Below are 23,286 nucleotides of genomic sequence, written 5' to 3' on the forward strand. Positions count from 1 at the left end.
AGGGTTTGAGACATACCTAGATTTAGAGTTCACTTACATATTGGGTGGTTGAGGGTAGGTAAGGGAGAAGGAAGAGTCAAAGGTGACCTCTAGCTTCCATGCATGGGCAAGTGAATGTACGGTGAGGCCATTACCTGAGACTGAGAACAGAGAATAAGATGGAGAAGCAGGCTTGGCATGTCTGGGGAGCTGATGATAAGTTCATTTGCAACCTGTTGAGGGCGCAATGCAAGTGGCCATCCAAGTAGAGACATGTGGGTCTGTAGTCGGGGACTGAATCTAGGATTTGGATGCCCATTATACTCCAAGTGTATGTATGGCACAGGCAATAGAGGCTTATTTCCCACAGCAGGTGCTCTGCTTCTCAGAGAGTGGCCTCGATGGGTCACGTGTCCTGTCCTTTAGGCAGCAGTGGCATTGATCCTCATTATGTGATAACGCCAGTCAGCATTTAAGCATTCTGCAAGTACCCTGTGCAAAAGCACTGTCTTGGGAGTCTACACTGTTGTTTTGTATTTTGCTGCTAAATGACTTATTAATTTACCTACAGGGTTCTGGTAGTTTTTTGTTTTTTTTAATTATCATTATTCCTTTTACTATAGTTTAGTGGAACTGCAAAGCAAGCCTTCCCTTTGCTTGGAAAGGCCTGAAGACACTCCCACATCTGTGGTTATATTACACGATTCAGACCATTAGAACAGAACAAATTAAGAGTTAGTGGGTGTAAAGCAACTCCATCTTGCTGCTGGAGAAAAGCAGAGCGGGAAGATGGACCGATAGCTGGTCACCATTGCACAGTCACAGCAACACTGGAATTATGCCCAAAGAGGTCCTTTTTAACCCTGGAATGTAATTTGTGCTGAATGATCAGTAATGATGATGAGGAGTTACAACAACCCAATGTTATTGTCACCAGCACCACCAGGGGCCAGTGAGATACGCAGCTCATTCTGCTAGAAGTAGTCAATCTATGACCAGGACGTAATGATGAGTATGATGAAAATAAGAACAGCACCCTATGCATTTCTGAGCACTTACTAGCAAAAGTGAACCTCTTACATCTAGAAATGATGACATCATTATGAGCTTTTAGAGGAGATTTAAGCTTGTCTTTACTGTTCCATTAGTTCTGCCTTAAATGTGGGTGGCTTTATTTTAGAGAAGGAGTCTTAAGACCCTGATAGTCATCTTCCTGTAACGAGCCCAAGGTTTTATTTTTATGGTTACTCACATCATTGAAGTGCTGGCTGGTTTTCATAATGTAAGGTGTTCTTTCATTTTTATCCAGCTTCATCCACCCCTGCCCAAGAAACTCTCTGAAAGCAGAAAGAAAAATAGAAAACCAATTAATTTTTTAAGTGGTCAGTTATTGGTATGAATAATTATTATTAATATTACTTGCGTTAAACTTGACATTCCCCAACACCTGGTGCTATGGCACATCTCAGATGAATTTTAGCTCAACTCTAGCATTTCACCACTCGGGGAAAAAACAAAAACAAAAACAAAACAACTTTTCAGTTTCCAGCTTTTTCTTATAAATGTTTGAACTTTGTCTCTATTAGGATTGTTATAAGGGCTTCTCTGAAGTTGGAAAACAATGACCAACACAAGAGGAATAAAGAGGTTAAGTACTAACTGAGAAACCAAGACTATGTTCCTTGGATCAGCTTTTTATTTTTATTTTTTTATTTATTTTTGGGTCCGCTTAAAAAAAAAAAAAAAGTAAGTCTTAGTAGAAGGTCCGAAAAATCCATCACTACCAAAAATGCTAACCAAGAACAAACAGCATGGTTTCCTCCACTTTGCTCTGACATTCTCCAGGCAAATGTCGATGCCATGGGCGGGGACTTTCCCTTGTCCTTCTCTGAGCCCAGCACAGTACACTGTGGGGAGGGCTGCATACATGTGATGAAGGCAGTTACAGTGGTGGCCGCTCAGCCTGGGGAAGGTCTGTCTTCAAATAACATCCCTGCTCCTTCACTTCCCCCATGAGCAGGGCACCAGCTCCCCGCAAGCAATGGACAATCAAGATGGAGCATATAGGAATTATTTTATAGAGCCAGGAAAACAACTTGAAATAAAATTACTCTGACATATTCTTAATCCAGAAATATTAACTGAGTCCCTGTGCAAGTTTCTTTGTCCCTTACTGTCAGTGGTACTACTCCCATCCTGCAAGGCTGTGGACATAAATGTATACCAGGTGCATGGAAGAAAATAATTGGTAGATGTTCACACCGGCACAAAGGGGCAGGGAGGAGAGGTGGGGAGGGTCCCAGGAAGAGACCACACCAAGAGCCACCACAAAGGTTCCGGCTTTGCTTTCTCCTCCTCCACAGAGATCACGCTCTTCTTTCCCTGGAATCCTCACTGCACTGGAGGGTAGTCACGAGTAGCGGGGAAGAGGCACTGTGGTTCCTAACTCAAGTCCTCGAATACTCACGGGGTTCACTGGTATGACCAATGGACCACATTCCTATTTTATTTTATTTTTTTCAGGTTTGTGGATCGGTCTATGAGTGCTGGAAGAGGAGACGGGAAACAAGATAAAATACATAGAAGTTTGTCTCTGCCCCTGATGTCTCTCTGACAGAGCTGTAACTCTTACCATCTAACCATCATTTGACCCTCCACCTTCACAGACGTCCTCTTTGCTGGATATGACATGTTCATATCTCTTGTCCAGTCCTTCCCTTATCTTCAATTTAGTTTTTAGTTCACAGAGGACATGTGCCAACAGTTGCCACTTGTCCAAACAAAGGCTTTGCTTGTTATAGGCTACGGAATATAACAGCTGGGGTGCCAGGGTTGGGGTGCGGTGAGGGGGCTTAAACAGCCTCCACTTACTCTATGAATGAGGAAATTAAAAGGCTGTGTGATGAGCCCATGGTCTCAATGCTCAGCAACTCTTGTTGATTTATGCAAGTGGGTAGCAGAATTTACAGAATTTACTGAAGATCAGTCTTTTTTGAAGTCTTGGACCACCCAGAATTATCTGTGCTTCCTTCTCACATAAAACACAGTTTCTGGGCCTCAAACCTACCAGAATCAGAATCTCTGAGGGAGGTATCTAGGAATGTATATTTTTAACAAGTTCCCCAAATGATTTTAGACACACTGAAATTTGAGAACCACAGTTACAGCTGTATTGAAGTTTCTGTAATGCATGATGTGAGAGTAAAAAGAAATTTACATTCTGTGGTAATCATACTACATATAGAAACAGAAGAGTGACCATCTTGAGAGTCTCCAATATTCTCAAATCAATATTTCCAACATAAACTGGAATCAAGACATTCAGTGGGACCAAACTATTTTAAGACTAAGGCTCACCCCTCTGCATACTCATCTGCCTTAGTAATAACGTCAACTCTAAGCGGGTTATTCCTGCCTAAGGTGGGTCTGCTGCTGTGAGGGTAGCACTCACTCATAGGGAATGCTTCTGAAGACGATGTGGTCCAGAAGGGTAATCTGCTCAGCCAGCTCCATGGCTGACAAGGTCTCAAAACACTCAGCCTTCGCACAGTCCGTCTGCAAGAGATGAGGGGGTGGGGGGAATGAAACACACAGGAGCAAGGCTCCTTCACTGCAGTTGCTGAAGTGCGAAGTCCATCAAAGATTCTAGCTATGAAGAGAATGGCAGAAAGCTCAGAACTCTCAGCCAGCATCATGGACCAACTGTTCAACCCCAGGCCAAATTTGGTGCATCTCTCAGAGCTCCATGGGTCATATGTACGGCCAAGCACTCATTTATCAGTTACAGCCATATTGCTTGCGTTTGAAAGGTAGTTTGCACATAATTGTGCTGGATAAGACCACGGCCAAACTTACCAGTTGAATGATATCCTCTAATTTTAGATGGATGTCATCTTGATCATCTTGTGAAAGAGCCCTAAAAAAAAAAAAAAAATATATATATATATATATATATATATATATATATATATATATATATATATATAATATGAATCAGAATATCCTCCATGAAAAGAAAATAGGCAAGCCATGCACGAAATGACAAAACGCAGTTCAGTGTTCCCTGGGTAAGAAGTCGGAGCGTTTGGGTCTGCAAGGCTGTGCTGCCAGCTGGAGGCTGTGGGGCTGTGAGCTGGAGACAGGTGGTCAAGGAAACAGAAAACACACATGGTAAAGGCACAGGAAGATCATCAAGAGAGCTGATTTATATAACAAGGAGCTGACTTGTGACATACAAGGCTGTAGATAAAACACCCACCATCAAAGTGAACCTGAGGGTGAGCTGCTGTGCTCTGTGTTACCGAGGGGATCCTTGCTGTGAATGTGGGGCCCCTGCAGTACTGTCCGTCAGGGAGTCTAACAGGCCTGAGTGCTCCATCCGTGCGCCTCTGTTTCCCACGCTGGCCCTTCCCTGCTCATGCTGACACAGAGCAGGCCCCACCCCACTCATCTGCAGCCCAGGAGCTCAGGGGAGTTCCTAGGTGGCAAGAATTCAAAGAACAACATGAGATAGAAGCCAGCAGGTCAATTCTTTCCCTTTGCTTCCTAGGTGGACTTTCCTGAGATTTGCTGCTGTAGCCCCACACATGGCATTATTTAGCTCTCAATAGATGTTTTCTTTTGATAAGTGATGAATGAATGGATAAATCCCTAAGTTAATTAATACTGAAGTGGGTGCTGGTTTCAGAGTGGGAATGATACGTCATATCCAAGAGAAGTTCAGAGTCCAGAATTATAATGATTATGTAACTTGCCATCTGAGCCAAGCATTTTCAGTTTTCCAAAATGAAGGAAAATATTAAAACTATTAAAATATTCAAAGAGTCCCAAACCATGTAGCCTGTCTGCTGGAGGAAGCCGGTTTCAAAAGAAATAACGATGTGATATTCTGTTGTGCTTTGAATGGATGAAAACAAAACTACCACCGTCCAAAACACTACAGCAACAGAAATGGGTTACTGTGTGCCCACAACATGCCAGGCATGTGCTAAGCATGTGACACACACAATCTCTTATATCAAAAAATCCCTTCACAGTAAGCATCATTACCTCCATTTTACAGGTCAGGAAACAAAAATTCAAAGAAATTGACTAAACTTGGCCAGGCTTTCATCCAAATCTGCTCTCCTGTTATTCTTGCTTGTCTTAAGCAGGCTTATGGGAGGCACCTCTTCAAGGGTCCAGCATAGAACACACATCAATTCCCTTTCTATCTTCTTCCTCTGTTACAAAGGCTCCCCGCTGTTTACCAGGGAGCAAAATCCTTTTAGATTAGAGGAGGGGCAGTCTTTTTGTCAGCAATTAGCCATATCATTTGTGAGCAGAAAAAAATTGTCCTCATATGATAAAGGGCAGGTTGAGGTGAGGAAAAACTAAGTAAACACAACTCTTTCTCCAAAGACTGTTAAATCACCCCCATGGGTTACACACAAGGGATAATGTGACTCTTTCCTAAAATGTATGTCATTCTTTCCACTGTAGTCTAGGTTCCTGGAGAGAGCTCAGTGGCCACGAAACTATGTGTACTTATGGAAAAGATCTTTTTTTTATGAGACTGGACAATATTCTTCCCTTGGAAAGAAATGGTCAAGAAATCAGTTAACTTCTATCAAATGTTACTCTCCTCAATGATCTTACCCTAATGTTCCAAGATATAGTCTGATCCCATTAAGTTATTTGACATTTTCTCTCTTCATAAGAGCCTATTGATGCTGCTTGGGGATTTGGGGGGTTGCGGGCGGAGGGGGGCGGTCACCTTTTTGTGATCTTAACTCATTCCAGGTGACAGTCCAAGAAGTTATTGTTTCTTTTCATTTTGTGGCATGTTTGTTGTCTACAAAAACACACACACAAAAAACACACTACACTACATAGATTCAGAAACCAGCTAGTCAGACAATATAGGGAGGGGGTTGGTATTTTAGAAATACAAACGTCTTGAGCAGAGGGTTTATTCACAAACAGGGCAACAAACTACCTGTGCCAGTTAAGCTTAAAGTAACCCCTGTGAGACTGTATGAGGCAGGGATGGCTCGTCACCGAAAGCTTTCACTTTACTGTATTCGTGTAATACATGTTTAAATATATGTTTTATGTTAACATCTCACTGTTACATGACTTGAACGCATATAAATCTCTAATGTCAGGGCTACATTTAACTACAACCTGATATGTTTTTATCTCACAATCATAACTCATATTCACTGGGAGATACATTCAGAAATGTTCTCTTCAGATGTGAAGTCCCCTGTACCTCTCTGGTCCAGTTCCAAGAGAGGAGGAATTCGCTCTAGTCTGACTATTAAAGCTTTGATGAACACTCCAGGATCCTGCGTTTCCCTCACATCCATTAATCAGTACGATAAGTTTAATATTTTATAATGAAACACGAGATTTAAAAAATGGGATCACCCACGTTCTGTGACTGGAAAATTCCTCCTTCAATTGTAGACATCAGGTAGTGTTAAAAGTCAGAGCCAGGAGCAACGGGCCTCTGTCCTTGCGTGGTTCGCACTCTCTGGGCTACTTGCGTGCTCCTGTAACTGTCTGGCTTGTGCTGTGCAGGGCCTGCCCCAGACTCAGGGCCTGCCCCAGACTGGGCCCCTCCTCACCTTGTGACTGGTTTAATCGCCTGCTGATTTGCCTGCTGGGCCCTGCCAGACCATCTCTTTCCTGTGCTGTCTCAATCCTGGTTTTCCTTCTCTCTAGGTTTGCTTGAGCCCATTGCTACCTATGCTCTGCCACATGGAAAAAAAAAAAAAAAAAGAAGTAGATATCTATAAATGCATGGATACTAAAATCCCCTGGGTTTGGCTGGAAACAATCCTTTGTTTTCCAAATTAAGAAATGAACCAACAAGAAAATATTTATAATGGTCAGGTTGTTAAATAATCCTTTTAATTTCTATTTCTTTGTCAGGTACTCCATGATTTTTTTCCACAAAGAGATTTCCAAAGGATGGCATTCCTTCAGTTGATGGTTATATCTAGGCTTACTTCCTACTTTACTTTCTAATCATTCTGACATGATTTTTAAAAATATAAATTTCATACATAAACATAAGTATGTGATACGGCAAATTATCAAAAACTCTAAGAACTTAATGTATCATTTATTTCTCCTATAATTACAATCGTATGTGCCAGAGCAGGGACTCGTCAGGATAGCACGGATGGAGTGAATTACTTGGCAGGGGACATTCGAACAAGGATCAGTAGCGTATTTTTTCTGCACCAGGATTTTTTGTACAAATCTATTCACTGGCTTGTTGCGCAGATAAGTTAGTGATTCAGAGACCCAGCTGACCCAATCTGGGACTCAGGGTCTAGCTGTCTGCTCAACTAATGGGCTGGTGACCTCCCTTATATCTGTCTGCTTCCATTGATACACTTAGGGCTAAACAAAGACTTGTTTTGTTTTGGCTTCACAGGAAGAAAGATAGTCAGAGGTGGGAGAATAGATGGTGTCACACTATCCCCTGCTTGGCTCTGCGGGTGGGTTTTGAACTCTTATGGTGAAGGATGAGGAACCAGTTGCTGAAGGAGAGTCTGAGGCTCTGGGTTGAGTGAGGCTGCTCTGGAGCCCAGGTGGCACAGGGATGGAGCAGTGGGATCTATCTGAGGTTTTTGAGAGGGAAATGGTGGTTTCAGGAGACTGGCGGGCAGCATTCGCCACAGAAAGAGTGGTGGCACTGATAAGGTCTCTCCTTCAAGTGGCCTGGGGGCGGTGAGCTTGAATGAAGATGCCGGGCAGGAAAAATGGCTGGGTTTGTTCCTGAGCATACATTTCTTGGGACTTTTAGAATGCTTTGGGGAGACTTTGCAAGAGACCAGAATTCTGGGTGGGCAGCTGGGGCACCCCCTCAGTGAAACTGTTTTTCTGTTTTTGACTTTTTTTCTTTTACAAAATAGCAGCAAGTTGGTTATGACTGTGAGTCTATATTTCTTTTATTGTAACAGCTATATTAAGATTTAAATCACATACTAAACAATTCATTCATTTAAAGCAGGGGTGTCCAAACTGCGGCCTGTGGGCCAACTGTGGCCTGCAATCCATTTTTTAATTGGCCCGCAGCAAATTCCAAAAATATATTTAGTTTACTTAAATAAACCAGGTGAGGCAATACATACTTCACCTTGAGTGAGTGGACTGGCTGTTTGTGTATTTTACTGAATATGGCCCTTGGTGAAAAACGTTGAAAAAAGTTTGGACACCCCTGATTTAAAGTATACAGTACAATCTCTTTTGTATCAACAAGGTGATGAAGCCCAAGGAAAGCTGAGTTTGACTAAGAGCTAGCCTGGTTTAACTCGGGTCATATCACCTTGATGGCAGAAACTCTTTTTCCCAAGAGCTACTCTCAGTGCTTTCTAATGCTAATTATAACAACAAGCATAGCAGTCATATGAATGCTAATTATGTTTTAGGCATTGTGTTAGCCTCTATACAAATTACATCACGTATTCTTCACAACAACCCAATGGTGTAGATATTATTAGCCCCATTTTATAAATAAGGAAACTGCAGTTTAGACTGGATAAAAAACTTGATAGCTGCAAGTAGCTGAGCCAAGATTTAAACTTGTGACGTCCTGCAGAAGTTAAAATCAGGCAGGCTCTGCTAGAATTACACTCCCAGGCTGTGCCATTTCCTGAAATTTCTGTTCCTTCTTGATCTCACACCTCTAATTTTTAGGTCATCTATTTAACAAAGAGAATTTGCACATCTTAAGCCTGATGAATAATAAAAACCTGGGATGGTAAATAGGAATCATGTGAAGTGCCAACTTCTATTAACTGGTAGTGTCAAGTCAATGAATTCTGCATGTATTGGTGCAGGCAAAGAGCTCTCATGATTGGGTGGTAATGCCTAGCATGGGGTGCTGTGAGGGGATGGCAACATGAAGGCTTCGTATTCCCAATCCTCACAGTCTTTCCCAGCCTGAACGCCCCCATTCCCCTGACAACTATCCAGTCAAATGTCTGGGGACACAAACTTCTAGAATGTGGTTTTAAAATAGCAGTGTTTTAAATACAAAGAGCATAATAAAGTGTTTCTATGAAGAGAAAAGGAACAGTCTTCTCTCACAGACATAACCACTCATCCACTGAAACCAGGCTTTATCTGAAAACGTATTTATAATTTTAAAATCTGAAAATAGACATAATAACAGAGTCCTTAAATTTACCAAGATATTGTCATAGAATGAAAAAAAAAATGAAGGCCTAGTTTCCTAGGGTTGCACTGACAAAGAACCACTGACTAGGTGGCTTCAAACAACAGAAACTTACTGTCTTAGAGTTTGGGAGGCTAGACGTCCAAAATCAAGGGTCAGCAGGGCGAGGTTTCCTGAAACCTGTGGAGGAATCCTCCCTTGCCTTTTCCTAGCTTTTGGTGGTTTGGCTGCAATCGTTGGCATTTATTGGTTTGCAGCTGCGTAACTCCAACCTCTGCTCCATCTTCACATGGCATTCTCCTGTCTCTCTGTCTTGGCATGACCATCTTCTTATAAGGACACCAGTTATGCTGGCTTAGGAGCCCATCCTACTGCAGTACAACCTCACCTTAACTCATTACATCTGCAATGGCCCCATTTTCAAATAAAGTCACATTTTGAGTTACGGGGAAGTAGGTGTTCAACATATTTTTTGTGGGGCATGGGGGTATAATTCAACCTATAACTGCTCCTAGATCAAAGAAGGGGCTGGTGATGAGATCTTGAGCTAATGGGGCTAAGAATGTCTTGTGGGCAGTTGTTAAAACATTACAGACCCAAATCTGTCCTTGCTGCATCAGGGAGGGACTTCCAAAAATATGGTGGACTGAGCTAAAATGGACTCCCCTCCACACACAAGCATTCTGGGCAACAAAGAAACAATATAGCCGAGCTTGGAAGAAAGAAGGTTGCAAATGAATAGGGAACTAGAAGTCAGAATAATGAAAAAGTGCCACATGAGGAAAGCAAATCTCTCTGCCAATGCCTGCTGGGCTTGCAGGAGAGGATCCTCAAGGCTTCCTCCCTTTCATTTTTGGTTCTGTAATAAACCACTGTCTGCCCACACAAACAGGAGCAGTCACACGGCACACAAGTTGTGTTGCCCAGTCTAACATCTTCCTGAGGCAGCAGGAAAAAGGTGACAGGTAACACTCTACCAGTGAGAACAGAATCCTTGCTGCCCCCAGGAGTCTAAGATGTATCCTTCTGGTTTGACAGAATCTTATTTTCTATGAACATGGCACAAATTGACCAATGTAATTAATAGGCACCTGCAATTGCCTTTACCTCAGGATATTTGCTGTGGCTTTCCTTTCTTGGGGAAGAAGGTCTGGGTCTCGCAAAACTTCTTCGAGCAAATTTAGGACATTCATTTTCAGTTCGTTGTTGAGTTCAAAATCCTATAAAATAAAATGGATTATTAAAAATTTTAGTTTTAAAGGGTTTTGCTCCATGATATGTGACACTGTTCCTTGAAACAAATTCTCTAGAAGCTATGTATGGAAGAGAATAAAATGTATGGACCCTAGACTTCCCCCCAGAGATCCTGATTTAATGGTTAGAGATGAGGCCCCCGTTGTTGGTATTTCTGACAGGCCCTCCAGGGGATGGGAATGCCTCAAAGAGATATGTGCTTCCCTTAGCTTGGAACACTGTGCCTTCTCCCCACTTTTATTTCCATTCAAATGGTCCAGGAGGTGATATATATTTTTTCCCAGGAGCCTTCTTTAGCTGACCCAGTGGGGTAAGGAGCTTTGCCTTGGTCATGGCGCCCTCTATCATAACGTACTGTATTGTGAAGGCTGATTTGATCATCTGGTGTCCCATTGGATCATGAGTAAGATCAATAACTGGGGCACAGCAATTGCTCCAAAAATGATTTGCTGCAAGAGTAAAATCTGTCACGTTGGCAGTGATTTGAATGAAGAAGAACTTCATTATAGATACACTAAGGGCCAAAGAACAAATGATCTCCACAAACTGATGGGGCTCAGTCAGACACAGGAGACTGAAGGGACACCCACTGGGCATAGTGGGGACAGTATGCACATGAAAATGAGAGTAATAAGTAATAGCCAACTGAATCAAAGTCCCTACTGATGCTCCCAAACAAATACATAAATAAATATATAAAGAGGGTGGAAGAGAAAACTATCCTTTATAATGGAATTCCAATTAATAAATGCAAAGGAATAAAACAATTAGAAAGTCACCATTCTTGACCAAAGCAGTAATAACTGATCAGGTGAGGGTCATGAATGGATGCTGGACTTTATCAGGAAACAATTAATAGTGTCAGAGTGCTCCCTTCCCCGCGCCCCATGCACCCACACCAAAAATTATTAATTACACAGGGAACTCTGGAGACACCACATTAACCAAGTGATCAGAGTTACCACCACCAATGTTGGAACAAACCAACACCATGTATCCACTAATGTAATGCTCTGTCAAGAAGCATCACTCAGCATGTTTACTCCAAATGCATAACTTCTCATTTGCATTGTGAGGAAGCTTTAACCTGTATTCTTCAAAAATGTTAATGTCATGAAAGGCAATGAAAAACTGAAGCACTGTTCCAGTTTAAAGGACACCAAAAGGACCACAGCTAAATGCAACATGTGAACTTGGATTAGATCCGGGATCCAGGGGCAAATGCTGTCAAGGGCATTACTGGGACACTTGGCAAAAATTGAGTCTGGACGACGTACTAGTTTAGAACATTCTATTATGGTTAAATTTTCCTGAATTTGATCATTTACTGAGGCTATTTAAGTGCAGATCCTTCCTCATTTGGGAGAGGGGGGAGGAGAGAGAAGAGAGAGAACACAAACATGATAAACATATTAATTATTAGTGACTCTAGATGTGTATCTGTACTTTTTTTTATTCTGACATTTTTCTCTTGATTTGAAAATTTTCAAGGTAAGAAGTTAAAAAACGAATAAAAAGGTAAAGTTGTAGTTCTTGCACTCCATGCATTCTTATAAAACACCCACAGGCAGCCTGCTGGGATTATCAGGTATTCGGGGATGACCTGAACACAGGAAAGTCCTGTTTTCAACTTACTCTGTTGGACTCTCTCTGTGCAGTCAGTCATGAGCGTGTCTTTTCCCTCCTACATTTTAACTTTAAGGAAAGTAATTTTGAAGCACTGATATTCTGAATTATTTTAAATGATTAAAGAGAACATTACTAACTGCAATGAATCTAATTAAAAAAAAGCATACTTTTATTATATCTAGTAAAGTAGGTACAAAAAGTTCCATGATTTCACAAACTGTAGACAATGCAAATTCTAACTTAATTTGAATTGAATATTTTTGTGTCCCAGTTTGGCGGAGAACTGAGTAATAAATTTTCCTTAATATTCACTTTCACTGTTTGACAATCAGTATCATTTCTTGCCACTGGGGCCCGGGGCGACACAGATGTTAGTATCTCTTATCAATCTTAGGCCTTCAGATATGTTTTCCAAAAATTTTACCCATATTGTCCAACAGCTTCTTGGCTATTGATTCTTCTTTTAAAATGTATGCAAGAAGAGAGTAATATCTTGCTGTTTTTTTCTTTGTCCCACTCTCTCCCCCAATTCAAGGTAAAGGGAATGATGTTTGTAGATAGTTGATGATCTCACCTACTTCAATCTTCGTATACAAGCAAAGAATTTCTCAGCCATCAGGAGTTGGTCTTCTTAATGAATATTTGATATTTATTAGGGAGATGACAGAGTCTTCCTGTAGGTGTCTCTACTAATGTAAATAATCTGATTATCATAAATGGATTACTGTGAAGGACATCAGGCCAGTGTTTGGAACTTGCTGAGGGCTAATTAGTGGTTTAATCAACAAACATCATTAAGTACCTGCTGTGCCCGTTCCTGGGCTCAACAGGGGTAACATTTTTGAGACCCTCTGAAGGTAAATTGTGTGAAAGGTTTTAAGGAAAACATAATGTAATTTTATTATTCTGAGCTCTGGGAAGACTAGCATGAGAGAGACCATTGAAAACTAGGTAAAATCTGCCCAAACACTATTTGAAGCATGATGAATGGTTACAGGTGAATATTCACTCTACTGATGATGTAGCTCATCTAAAGCAGATTATCTAATGATGGCTGAGTATGAAATGTAAAACTTCTCACTCATAATTTCCCCTTACATTTGCACAGGCTTTTGTTTTATTTATTTGTTTTCCCTCCAAGATCTTGTTTCACCATCGGCCACTGGGCTGAGAGGAGACCTGTAAGGAGGTAGTGGTACAGGGACGCGAACGCAGGTCTGCCATCAGCCTCTGACAAGAGTCCTTTACACCTGCGCTTCTCAAACTGTCATGTGCCCATGAATCACCACAGATTCTGATGCAGCAGGTCTGGAATGAGGACTGAAGATTCTACTCTTCTGATGAACTCCTGAGTGATGCTGATCATACTTGGAGAAGCAAGATTTTACTTTTTTTTTTTTTAATTCATGCAAAACACAACTCCTCGAAAACTAACTAAAACATCTGAATCCTTTGATGTAATACCTAGAATGTAAAATTTTCTTTTTTACCAATGTATGTAAAATGCAGAATTGGCCATTCGAAAGTCCCTTTTAAAAACATACTAGCTACTACCCAATAAAATGAAATCTGAAGCATCTAAAAGTCACTTGCCCTATTTAAATCCACAGGTAGATTATTCTTAATAAGCCTGCCTGACAGCCATTTTGTAATTATCTAGAATCTAATTTTTGGCTACATTTCCCTAGGCCCTGAAATGGGAAATGAGATTATCAGGTGGTAGAGGATTTCAGGCTCCTTCTCCGAGGCAGCACTCGGGGTGCCCACAAGATGGCGCTCCTGGGTCGTCTGGCTACCGGGCGTTGGCTTCACCTTTCGAATTGGACCTGGCCGGCTGGGTGCAGAGGGAAGCAGGGCCCTCAGTAGGGAAGCTACCTGCTGAAGGTTACCTCACAAAGCTTCATGCACCAGGTGAGCGATCCCTGTGGCACTAAGAGGACCCGAAGCATGCACTGAATTGAACATAGCAAGAGTTTATTTAGGTTAGTTTTTGTTTTCCAATTTATGAAGCAGGAATATGGAAGGAAGCAGATGATTAGAAAAGAAGGAACCACCTTGCTTTCAAAGGTGGAGAGCCCAGAAAATGCGAGACTTTTACATTTCAATGTCTTAAAAGGAGACCACAGCTCCTATTCTTTCTACAGTTACTGAGCACCTCAATATATAAGGCTTTGGGGGGAGGCAGAACAGCAAACAGAAGTCTGGGCAGAGGAAGGAAACACTACCCAGTGGAACCCAGGGAGAGAGACTTGAGATAGGGGGCATCTAAGCGCAGGGGAAAGCATGGTAGTGCCCGACTGAGCCATGAGAGAGGGTCTGGACCTAGAAATGTATGTCTGGGAACTGCCTGCCCAGAGGGGACAGCTCAAGGAAGTGTTAAGGAAAGGAGTATGGTACACAGCAAATGCTTAGGAACAAAAGTTACTGATGGAAGAGGCTAGAATCATCCTCAAAAGATAAGCTGTTGAGGATATTTTACCAAGGTTTTATCGACGCTACTCAAACACATTCATAAATGATTAGAAAGTCAGTATTTACCCTAGGTTAGGGAGCAATTCCTGGGGCAATTATAACTAAGCTTAGTTATGAATTTGCCACATGCTAGGTGATACTTTCATAACTTTATTATATAATTTAAGCTTCAATACCAAATAGTTACAGTCCTTATCATTCCCATATTACATGCAAGGAAGTCTAGGTACAAAGAATCTAAGTATCTTGTCCAAAGTCACATGGGTAGCACGTGCCAGACCTAGGACACAAACCCAGGCAGTGATGGCTGAAGCCTGAGTTTTTAACTGCTATCCCACACAGACTCTGCAGAAAAAGTGGCTATCAGTGAATTACTGCTGGTGGCTTGGGCTGAAAGACACCTCAAGTAGTAGCTTGTTACCATGCTAAGTTGGTCACTATTTCTCACCTATGCTAACAGCCATTTGAGATACAGATCTTGAGACTTAGCTCCAGACTAGATCATACAACAGACAAATAATCTGTGAGGCAATAAATCAGATTCTCCATCACTTTAAAACTAATCCCTGCTGATAGTTTAAGCATCTTAGAAATTATATTCATTCTTTTAGGAGAGCAGGATAATCATTAGTAATACGCTATGTATGGCCAAGGGAATTCTAGGACATTGGAAGAATCTGATTCAATAAACACAGTTTGAGGGTAAAGAGAATTATGAGAGTAATTTTCTCACTGTAATCAGTACAGTGCATTCCTAACAGTGGCCAGAGTTTTTAAAAGGAAAGTGGAAATACTGCAGAGTGGAGTAAGACCTCATAAATAATTGTAAAACCTGGAACAAAGGGCTCATAAAGAAGGGACTGAGGATGTGTTAGGCTTAAAAATAAGAACCGAGGGTTTGACTTAATGACTTTCAAGAAAATGAAAAGGATGCTACTGTTTTCTGTCTTCTTTGACTACAGAAGATGAAGAATTTAATTTAAATTGTGGCGTAGATTTAGGTTAGATCTGGGGCCATTTTATCAACTGGGAAACTGGGTAAAGATGCTGAGTGGTCTCCCCAAGATCTATGCAAATTAACCCTGGCAGCCCTAGGCCATGCTTCTCTGGATTCCTCATTTTAATAAACTAGAGGTAACAAGCCTTGATACCAGCATGTTTTTCAGCTCTTTTGAGGAGGGGAACCTTTATCCAGAACGTTAGTATTGCAACCGGATCCCAGGGGAGATTGTGCTGGCTTAAAGCTGGCAAGGGAGACTCTGCATAACACCTGCCTGGCCTTGTCCACTCACCACCACTCCTGGTCTGCCCGCCTTCTCACCACCCCTGGGCAACCTTGACTCTGAATCAGGGTTTCTCACTGGAAAAGTGAAAGGCAGGGTTTTCCAGCATTTCCCATCACCTAACTACAAAAATATTTTAAAAGCCTCTTTGTTCACCACTATAAAAAAGAATAGCCCTACTGAAAAACACGAAGAAAGGCATTAAGGTTGGAATGAAACCCTACAAAGCAATACGATAGTAATTCTAAACTTTCCAATACCTGTTCAACACTCACTAGTTATTAATTACTCATAAGGTTCTAGAATCTTCCAAGAGGAACAAAACATATAGGAAATGTGTACCTATCATGTAAGAGACTAGGTACCAGGAAAAGTTAGTAAAATCCGGATTTAATTAAACCCCAATTTGGTAAGCACAGGTTCTCCTACTGGGCCCTCAAAATATTTGTTGAATGAACAGACAAAAGTTCATGGGAAGGGTACATGACTTTGCGACAAGTGGTAATAAGCGACCTAATTGTTCTTAAACTGGCAGTTGGGGAAATTATTTTAGCAGATGTGAAGTGGGAAGCTACTAGGAGAAAGCACAATGCAAAATGTGGAAGATATGTTAGAACAAAAATAACTGAGAAGAGGCAAATGGCAATGAAAGACACCAACTCAGCAAGATGGAAAAACACATTCAGATCATTTATGCGATCATTTTCTAAAAAATGACTCTGCATTTGAATGACTTGCTAAAATTCACCCTCTAGACCTGAACAGCTGTGCTATTAGGAGTTTTAAATACTGCCCCACAACCTTGAAATCAGATAGCTCCCATGCTTGTATCTTAAGCCTCAAAAGAGAATCAGTCAGTTTAAAAAGAATTTTTCAGGAAAAAAGAGAATTTTCCCAGATGCTGTGTTTTCCATTGGTTTCCAGATTGGTGGTTAATGAACATGGATTGCAGCTTTTAAGACAATGACAAAGACGGGAGGGCAAAAGTAAAGTTTGGAAGGGCCTGCCTTTAATCCTGATTTTTCATTTTTCTTAGTTAATGAATGCCACGTGACAAAAAAAAGAAAAACAATCTTTGAGCTCAACTCGAACACAAGCCTTAGGAAAACTGTAAGTTCTACTGTGTTCTCCATGCCCTGATTCATAAGAGGGAAAAAGACAGATAAAGGAAGCTAGCTGGTAGGCAAACTGTACATCACCCCTTTGCCCATGGAGAAGGGAGACCTAGAATCATAGCATGTGATGGAAGTAGACGCTTTGACGTCCATCTAGGGAGACGTTCTTTACAAAGACATTAAGAGATACAGGTCGATGGCATCTGGGAGCAGAGTGGACAGGAGAAGCACACAAAGAAAAGGCCACAAGTGAGGCAAGACCTCGGGGCCTGCACAAAGCAATGGATGCCCCAGAGTTGGCTCCATGGAGTCCTGAGGTGGCTCTAAAGTGCCAGAGGGGGTGAAGGGTCTGAGGACTCAGTCCTGCATGCCACGGTCTGCAGAAGTGCTTCCAGACTCCCAGGGTGATGGGGAGGGTGCAGAATGTGAACTGGGAAAAATACGGGCTCTCCACAGCACTTTTGTCAGAAATGCTTTACGACAGAGATAAGAGGAGCTCAGTGTACATAAAATCCCATTTGGTTGCTTCTCAGTGTTTTCTCTGTTAACGAAATCCATCCACAAAGGTTAAAGAATCCCACTGACTCTATAGGGAAAGCTACATGTCTGTCACGGCAACTAATAGAAACTGAAAATAAGTTCCATTTAAGATACTGGCTTCTTAAACGCTTAATTCTCTTTCACACTGACTTAAGTAAATCCTGTTGTAAACGTCTCGCCACACATTTTTTTTTTAAGATAAGCATGGAAGGCTTAAGGAAAGTTTGAAGGATAACAATAGGGTTATATAAAAGATAAGAAAAATCTTAGGTAAGTAGTTAAAGGAACTGGGAATCTTCTTACTTGGTTGTTTACCTGGTCCAGAGAAAAAGAGTTTAAACAATGAAAAATCTACCTTCAGGATTGAAAAAAGAAAACCCATACTTCTCAGGTACTAGTTCCTTACATTTTACATTTTCTGCAGCAATCTGACACAAAATTAATTTGCGCATAAGAACCCCATACAGATCATTTTGCCAGTTTTTCAAATGAGGAAGACAGGAAGCGAACACTGTAATCTAGATAGAATTCAAGTTTCCAGATTTCTCTCCTCACCTGAGTCCTCACCAGGAACTAAAGTGAAATGTGATGCCCAAGGCAGTTTGTTCCGAGGGGAGAAGGAGAGGACGAATGATAAAATAACAAGGCAGGATGAAATACAACAGTGTGAAAATAAGCACCAGCCTGTGTGTCCAGGAAATCAGGAGGAACCAAACAGAGCTTAAGTTGCTGGCCTAATTAAATTAAATACAGCACTCTCTATTTCCCTTTGGCGGCCTTCCTGGGAAATGGGAGTTTGTGAACAAACACTGGTTTGTACCTGGTGGACATTTGGGATTTCTTAGCTTGGCTAGGCAGAGGTCAACAGGGAGTGGTGTGGGCAGCTGGAAGCAAATGGGCACTGATGGATAAGCATGAGACTAACACGACAAAGTGTGTAGCCCATCGATTGTCTTCCCATTTGGTGATTTTATAAAACCATTTGCAAGGTTGAAGCAGTAGGCTTCAAATTTGACAAAAATGACAAACAAATTTCTCATTAAAAAGAAATAGTTCATAGCGGCCAGTACCTCACATTGCAACTAACTTCTCTCTTGTTCCTGGCACCCCATCAGTACCCACCATCCGGGGACAGGCCCCAGGAGACGCATTGCACTTTGGGGCCCCTGAGCTGGGGGGCAGCATCCTAATCCACCTGTCAACTGGGATGTCTGGGGTCTCAAGAAGAGCAGGGGTTTCCTGACCCATCACCATGACAGCACTAGCGCCAACGCCTGCTGGGGCCGGTTTCCCGCGGAGGCTGGCATGGGAGCCGCTCATCGCCATCTGAACACAAGGAGACACCTACTGCAGTGGCCAACAGAAGGGAGGGAGTACTCTCCCCACATTAACTTTTAGCAATACGAATTCTTTGTTTAAGGGACACAAAATAGACTCTGGAGCGAAAGTAAGTTTTCTAAGCAAAGATTTAGAAACAGAGAGAGAAAGCATTGTCAGTGTAAGCGTACGATAGTCTCACTGTTTGGAGTCACAGTGGTTTTTTCCATTTTACATAGTGAGTGATCTGCATCCCGGCGATGACCGATGAGCTGGAAAGGCTGTGAGCTTAGCGGTGATGGAGAACATGCGCTGGGCAGCCAGCAGCCGTGTGTGAAACCTGCTTCTGCCACTGGCTCTCTGTGTCACCTCTCTAGGCTTCAATTTCCCTACCTGTGAAACACGGATAACAACAACATCTGCCTTCTTTCCCTCCAAAGCCTGGAGTGAGGAGTCAATGACTTCATATTTGAAAAACGGCTTAGAACAGTGCCTGACACATAGTAAGCGATAAAATAGTGGTGACAGAATTTTCTTAAGACGGTGGGAGTCTGTTATGCACGACGCATCCTCACAGAGGAAACTGCTTTCTGAATGGGGGGGTGAGGTTTCTTTTTCAGATTTGGAACAAAGAATAATTATGAACGTAGTGTTCTAATTCGATGCTGGATTTTGTGTTTTACTAAGCAATGCCAAAAAATTAAAAGATGTAAAAGGGCCCCCTGTCATCTGTCAAGACAACAAACAGAAGACATGAACTTCATAAACTCCCATTCTGAGACACCCCGATCCAGGCCATCACTGCAGCCCCCATTTTTCCACCTCAGTCAGTCAATAGAGCATGTTCCCACTATACTACTGACCTGGCCCTCCAGGCTCGAAGCCAAAACATGAGGATGCTCATGGGTAACGTTCCCTTACTGGGAAAATACCTTCATCTTATCTGAGATTCTTAATCCCAACACCAATGTCGCATAAAGGTTTTGCTTTTGTCTACATACACTGAATATAAGGTGTGGCTGTCTTTAACGGGCTTATTGCTGGGGACATAGTGCAGACCACCCCATCAGGTTCCTGTTTCAGAGGAATGGGACACTGCAGGACAGGAAGGAATTCTGAGCTGGAAGTCAGAGAGCTGGGTCTGGCTTGCTGCTGTAGTTTTGAGGGGTCTAGAACTGTAGTTAGACCGTCACCATTAGTCACATGTGGCTATTTAAATTAAATTAAATATTATCAAAATTTCAGTTTTTCAACCACACTAGCTACCTTTCAAGTGCTCAACTTGCTACATGAAGCTACAGGCTACTATACTGGACACTGCCGACATAGAATGTTTCCGCCATTACAAAATGGTCACTGGGCAGGGCTGACTGAACCTCTCTGAGACTTAATCATTTCACTGGTGAAATAAGGGCAACACCATTTACCTGCCAGAAGGCCTGGGTGTAGCCCAGATGCTACCCTTATAGGGCTCTACCAAGAAGAACCATCCATTGTGTTTTGAGCCTCCACCTTTAACGGTTTCTCTGATAGGTATTATGTAATCCTCACAATCATTAGACAGAGTGATATCATCCCCACTTAAATAGAGGCTTGCAGGAGCTAAATAGTTTGCTCAGCCACACAGCTAATACATGATAAAGAAGGATCTCAGTCCAGATAGCGGACCCTGATGCTGTCCCACGCTGACCTATACTTCCTTTATCATAAACAATGATGAAATCATCAAGCAACAGTACTACTTCTCACTAAACTGCTCTGTAGACCATCCTCCCCCACCTGACTGTAGTTTGGGGGCTGGCACCAAAGGCTTCCAGAACCTTTTAGTTATAAGAATGATCTTGTTTCTTCAATCAAAATGTCCAGTCCAATATATTAATGAAAATTTCACTTCGGTCCAGAATAAGACATTTCTCCGCTGCCCTAGCCTGGCCTGCTTCAAGCCCGAAAGCCTATACAGGAAGCGCCTTCTCTGTGCACCACCTCCTTTCCTCTTGCTTGTGATCACTTCTGACCTTCCAGGTTCCGGTCCAGGGGAAAGAACGTAGCCTGACGTGCCGGCGCAGGTGGAGCTGGCTCTGGTTCCCTCTGAATGTGGCAGATGCATAGTGGCGAGCTCTTCCTCTTATGGGGAACTTGGTGGGATGTCTGGAGCCTTCTCTGCTGGAGACTTAAGGCCAGCTACCCTGACTCAGGCAATGTCTGATCTCCTGAGGCTCACTTTCAATTCCCGTTAGGCCTTAGAAGATTTTTATTATATAAGTAGCTCATTTTGGTCTGATCTCATGCTTTCAAAATATTCCCCTTAGCCTACAATTGAGGAAATGAGTGATTGTTTTATTCTCGTCCATTTGCCATTCAGATGGTATCCAGAGTCTGATGACATGAATTGTAACCTACAGGCACAGCTGCAGGCTCCTTTATCAGTGCCATTCCGTGGCCTGTAAAATTCCTCAAATAATGGGCAGAGTATCTTTTCAGAATTAGTTGGTCAATAAGACAATTCAAGGGAAAAATTGCTATAGATTACACATACAAGGCCTTCAACAGAGACGCGAGCACAGATATGAATTGTCTATAGCCAGCCTCGAATCCCTCCCCCACCTGTCTGCACAGAAGACAGAAGCAGTCACAGGAGCATTTGGTGACAAGCTCAGCAGCTCTGGAACCTGCAGACACCTTGGAATCATGCAAATGACAAGTAAGGCCTCCCAGCAGGAGACACGCGAGAAGCGAGAAGCGTGAAGCGTGTAGAGTATGAAAACATGTCCTTTATTTACTCTCTATACAAACAGCCCTGATTTCTGGTCTATTAGTGGTTAAAGTCTCTGTCTTGGCTGACTTGGAAACTTTAAAGGCTAGAAAATGACCTCCTGGAGAGAATGAATACCAACAACATTAAAATACAAACTCGATTTGACAACTATGACCAGGCAACTATCATGCACCCAAGGCTGCAGAACCCTGTGATGGGAGGTATCAAACTGAATAGGACAAGCATTGTCTGCAAGGAACTTACGGGCTAGGTGTTGGGCGATGAAATGTGGAAACTGGAAGGGACTTAGTCACACATATCAATATCGTATCTTTCATGCTTGTTAACTCAGCATAGGCTTTAATTCTAACCACACCCTTGGGGGAGATACACAGGGATGGTTGTTCCTATTTTCAGAGAGGAAATTAACACCCCGAGAAGCCAAGTGACTGGCTGAGGGCCCCAGAGACGAGACAGTGGCAGAGCTGGAAAAAGAACACCGGTCCCCCGACTCTGTGCTCTGTGCTCCTTCTGATAATCCAGAAACACGGTATATGGGAGAAACCAAGCTTTGCCTTGTGGCTTCACTTGCAACATAAAAGGTAACAAATGAGCGAAGAAGTACAACAAAATGAGGAGAAACTAGGGCAGAATATATTAACAGGCGAAAATTTTTAGAATCAGAAAAAAAAGGAAACATTCTAGCTTTACCAAATACTTACTAAAGAAAAGGCTAGAAGTTTCTAGAAAAAGAAATGGCATTCTAGCACCACATTGCGGGGGCGGGGAGCGGGGGAGGGGGGAGTTGAGCATGACATGGAAGGAAATTATATTTCTCTGGAGAACCAACACCTATACCTCTGCAACTTTTTATTTCTCCAGAAGTAAGTTCAGGGTAGTATCTGCCAATATTAGTAACCATTGATGAGAACTGAATGCATGATATCTAATACTGTGTGGTAGACTCGATTCTCTAGATTATCTGGGGATCAATCTATACCTAGTGGCTTCACGGTGGCTCTTCTGTTTTCTGTGAATTGGTGTCCCTGGTTAGTCTACCATGTGAGGAAAAAGGCAATTGTTCCCATGTTGGGCTGTATTTTTGAAAAATCAAGTACAACCTACAACCTCCTACTCATTTTTTTTTAAAGCTACTAATTCACAATAATCAAGTTGCCAAATAATGCTCTTCCTTAAATGAACTCAACTGGCACAGAGTGACTCAGATAATGAAAAATCCTCTTGATCAAGCCCTTCATTTTGTGATGTGAAAACCAAAGACAACAAAGGTGACCATTAATTGGCAGTCAGATTACAGCCCAGGTTTACGGACCAGCAGTCTCATCTCACAGCTAGACATTGCCTTTAAGAGAGTAAAGACCTTTCGACAAATTTAGATAAAGCTGAGTTGTTATTGGTTCTGTAAGTACCATAGTGGTCGCCTTGCTTATGTCCATCAACTCAGGGGCCACACTCACACCCCCTCTGAACTCCACTGTCTCAGGCTGAGCCCACAGTCAGTAAGAGGAGGCAGTGGGCACACAACGTGGCTTCCAGGACCATGAGCTGAAACCAGCGCTGTGGGTTCCAGCTGTTTACCAATCCATCACTAAAAGTCTGCCTTGACTTCCTCAAACTGATCTCTGAGGAACTCAAATGACAACCAGGAGCCCAAAAGCAAGTCAGTAAAGGGAATAAGGGAAACCTGGACACTGATGCCAGCAAAAACTTGTCCTAAAACAATTGCCAACAGGAGAAATGTTACAG

The 23,286-nt window shown here is 42.3% G+C and overlaps 1 protein-coding gene across 8 annotated transcripts in view; it reads right to left on the minus strand.

The window, feature by feature from the left end:
- The window catches only part of RASGRF2 (Ras protein specific guanine nucleotide releasing factor 2), a 228,828-nt gene that overhangs the window by 16,437 nt on the left and 189,105 nt on the right, over positions 1-23,286 (minus strand). For all 8 annotated transcript variants that reach the window (XM_074328781.1, XM_074328780.1, XM_074328779.1 and 5 more), the window contains 4 exons: positions 10,262-10,374; positions 3,835-3,895; positions 3,431-3,534; positions 1,232-1,316 (listed from right to left, as the gene is read on the minus strand). In XM_074328781.1, coding sequence (XP_074184882.1) covers positions 1,232-1,316; positions 3,431-3,534; positions 3,835-3,895; positions 10,262-10,374 — 363 coding nt within the window. The remainder of the gene's footprint in view (positions 1-1,231; positions 1,317-3,430; positions 3,535-3,834; positions 3,896-10,261; positions 10,375-23,286) is intronic.

This window comes from Rhinolophus sinicus, linkage group LG03 (assembly GCF_036562045.2).
Source record: "Rhinolophus sinicus isolate RSC01 linkage group LG03, ASM3656204v1, whole genome shotgun sequence".
Classification (NCBI taxonomy): domain Eukaryota; kingdom Metazoa; phylum Chordata; class Mammalia; order Chiroptera; family Rhinolophidae; genus Rhinolophus; species Rhinolophus sinicus.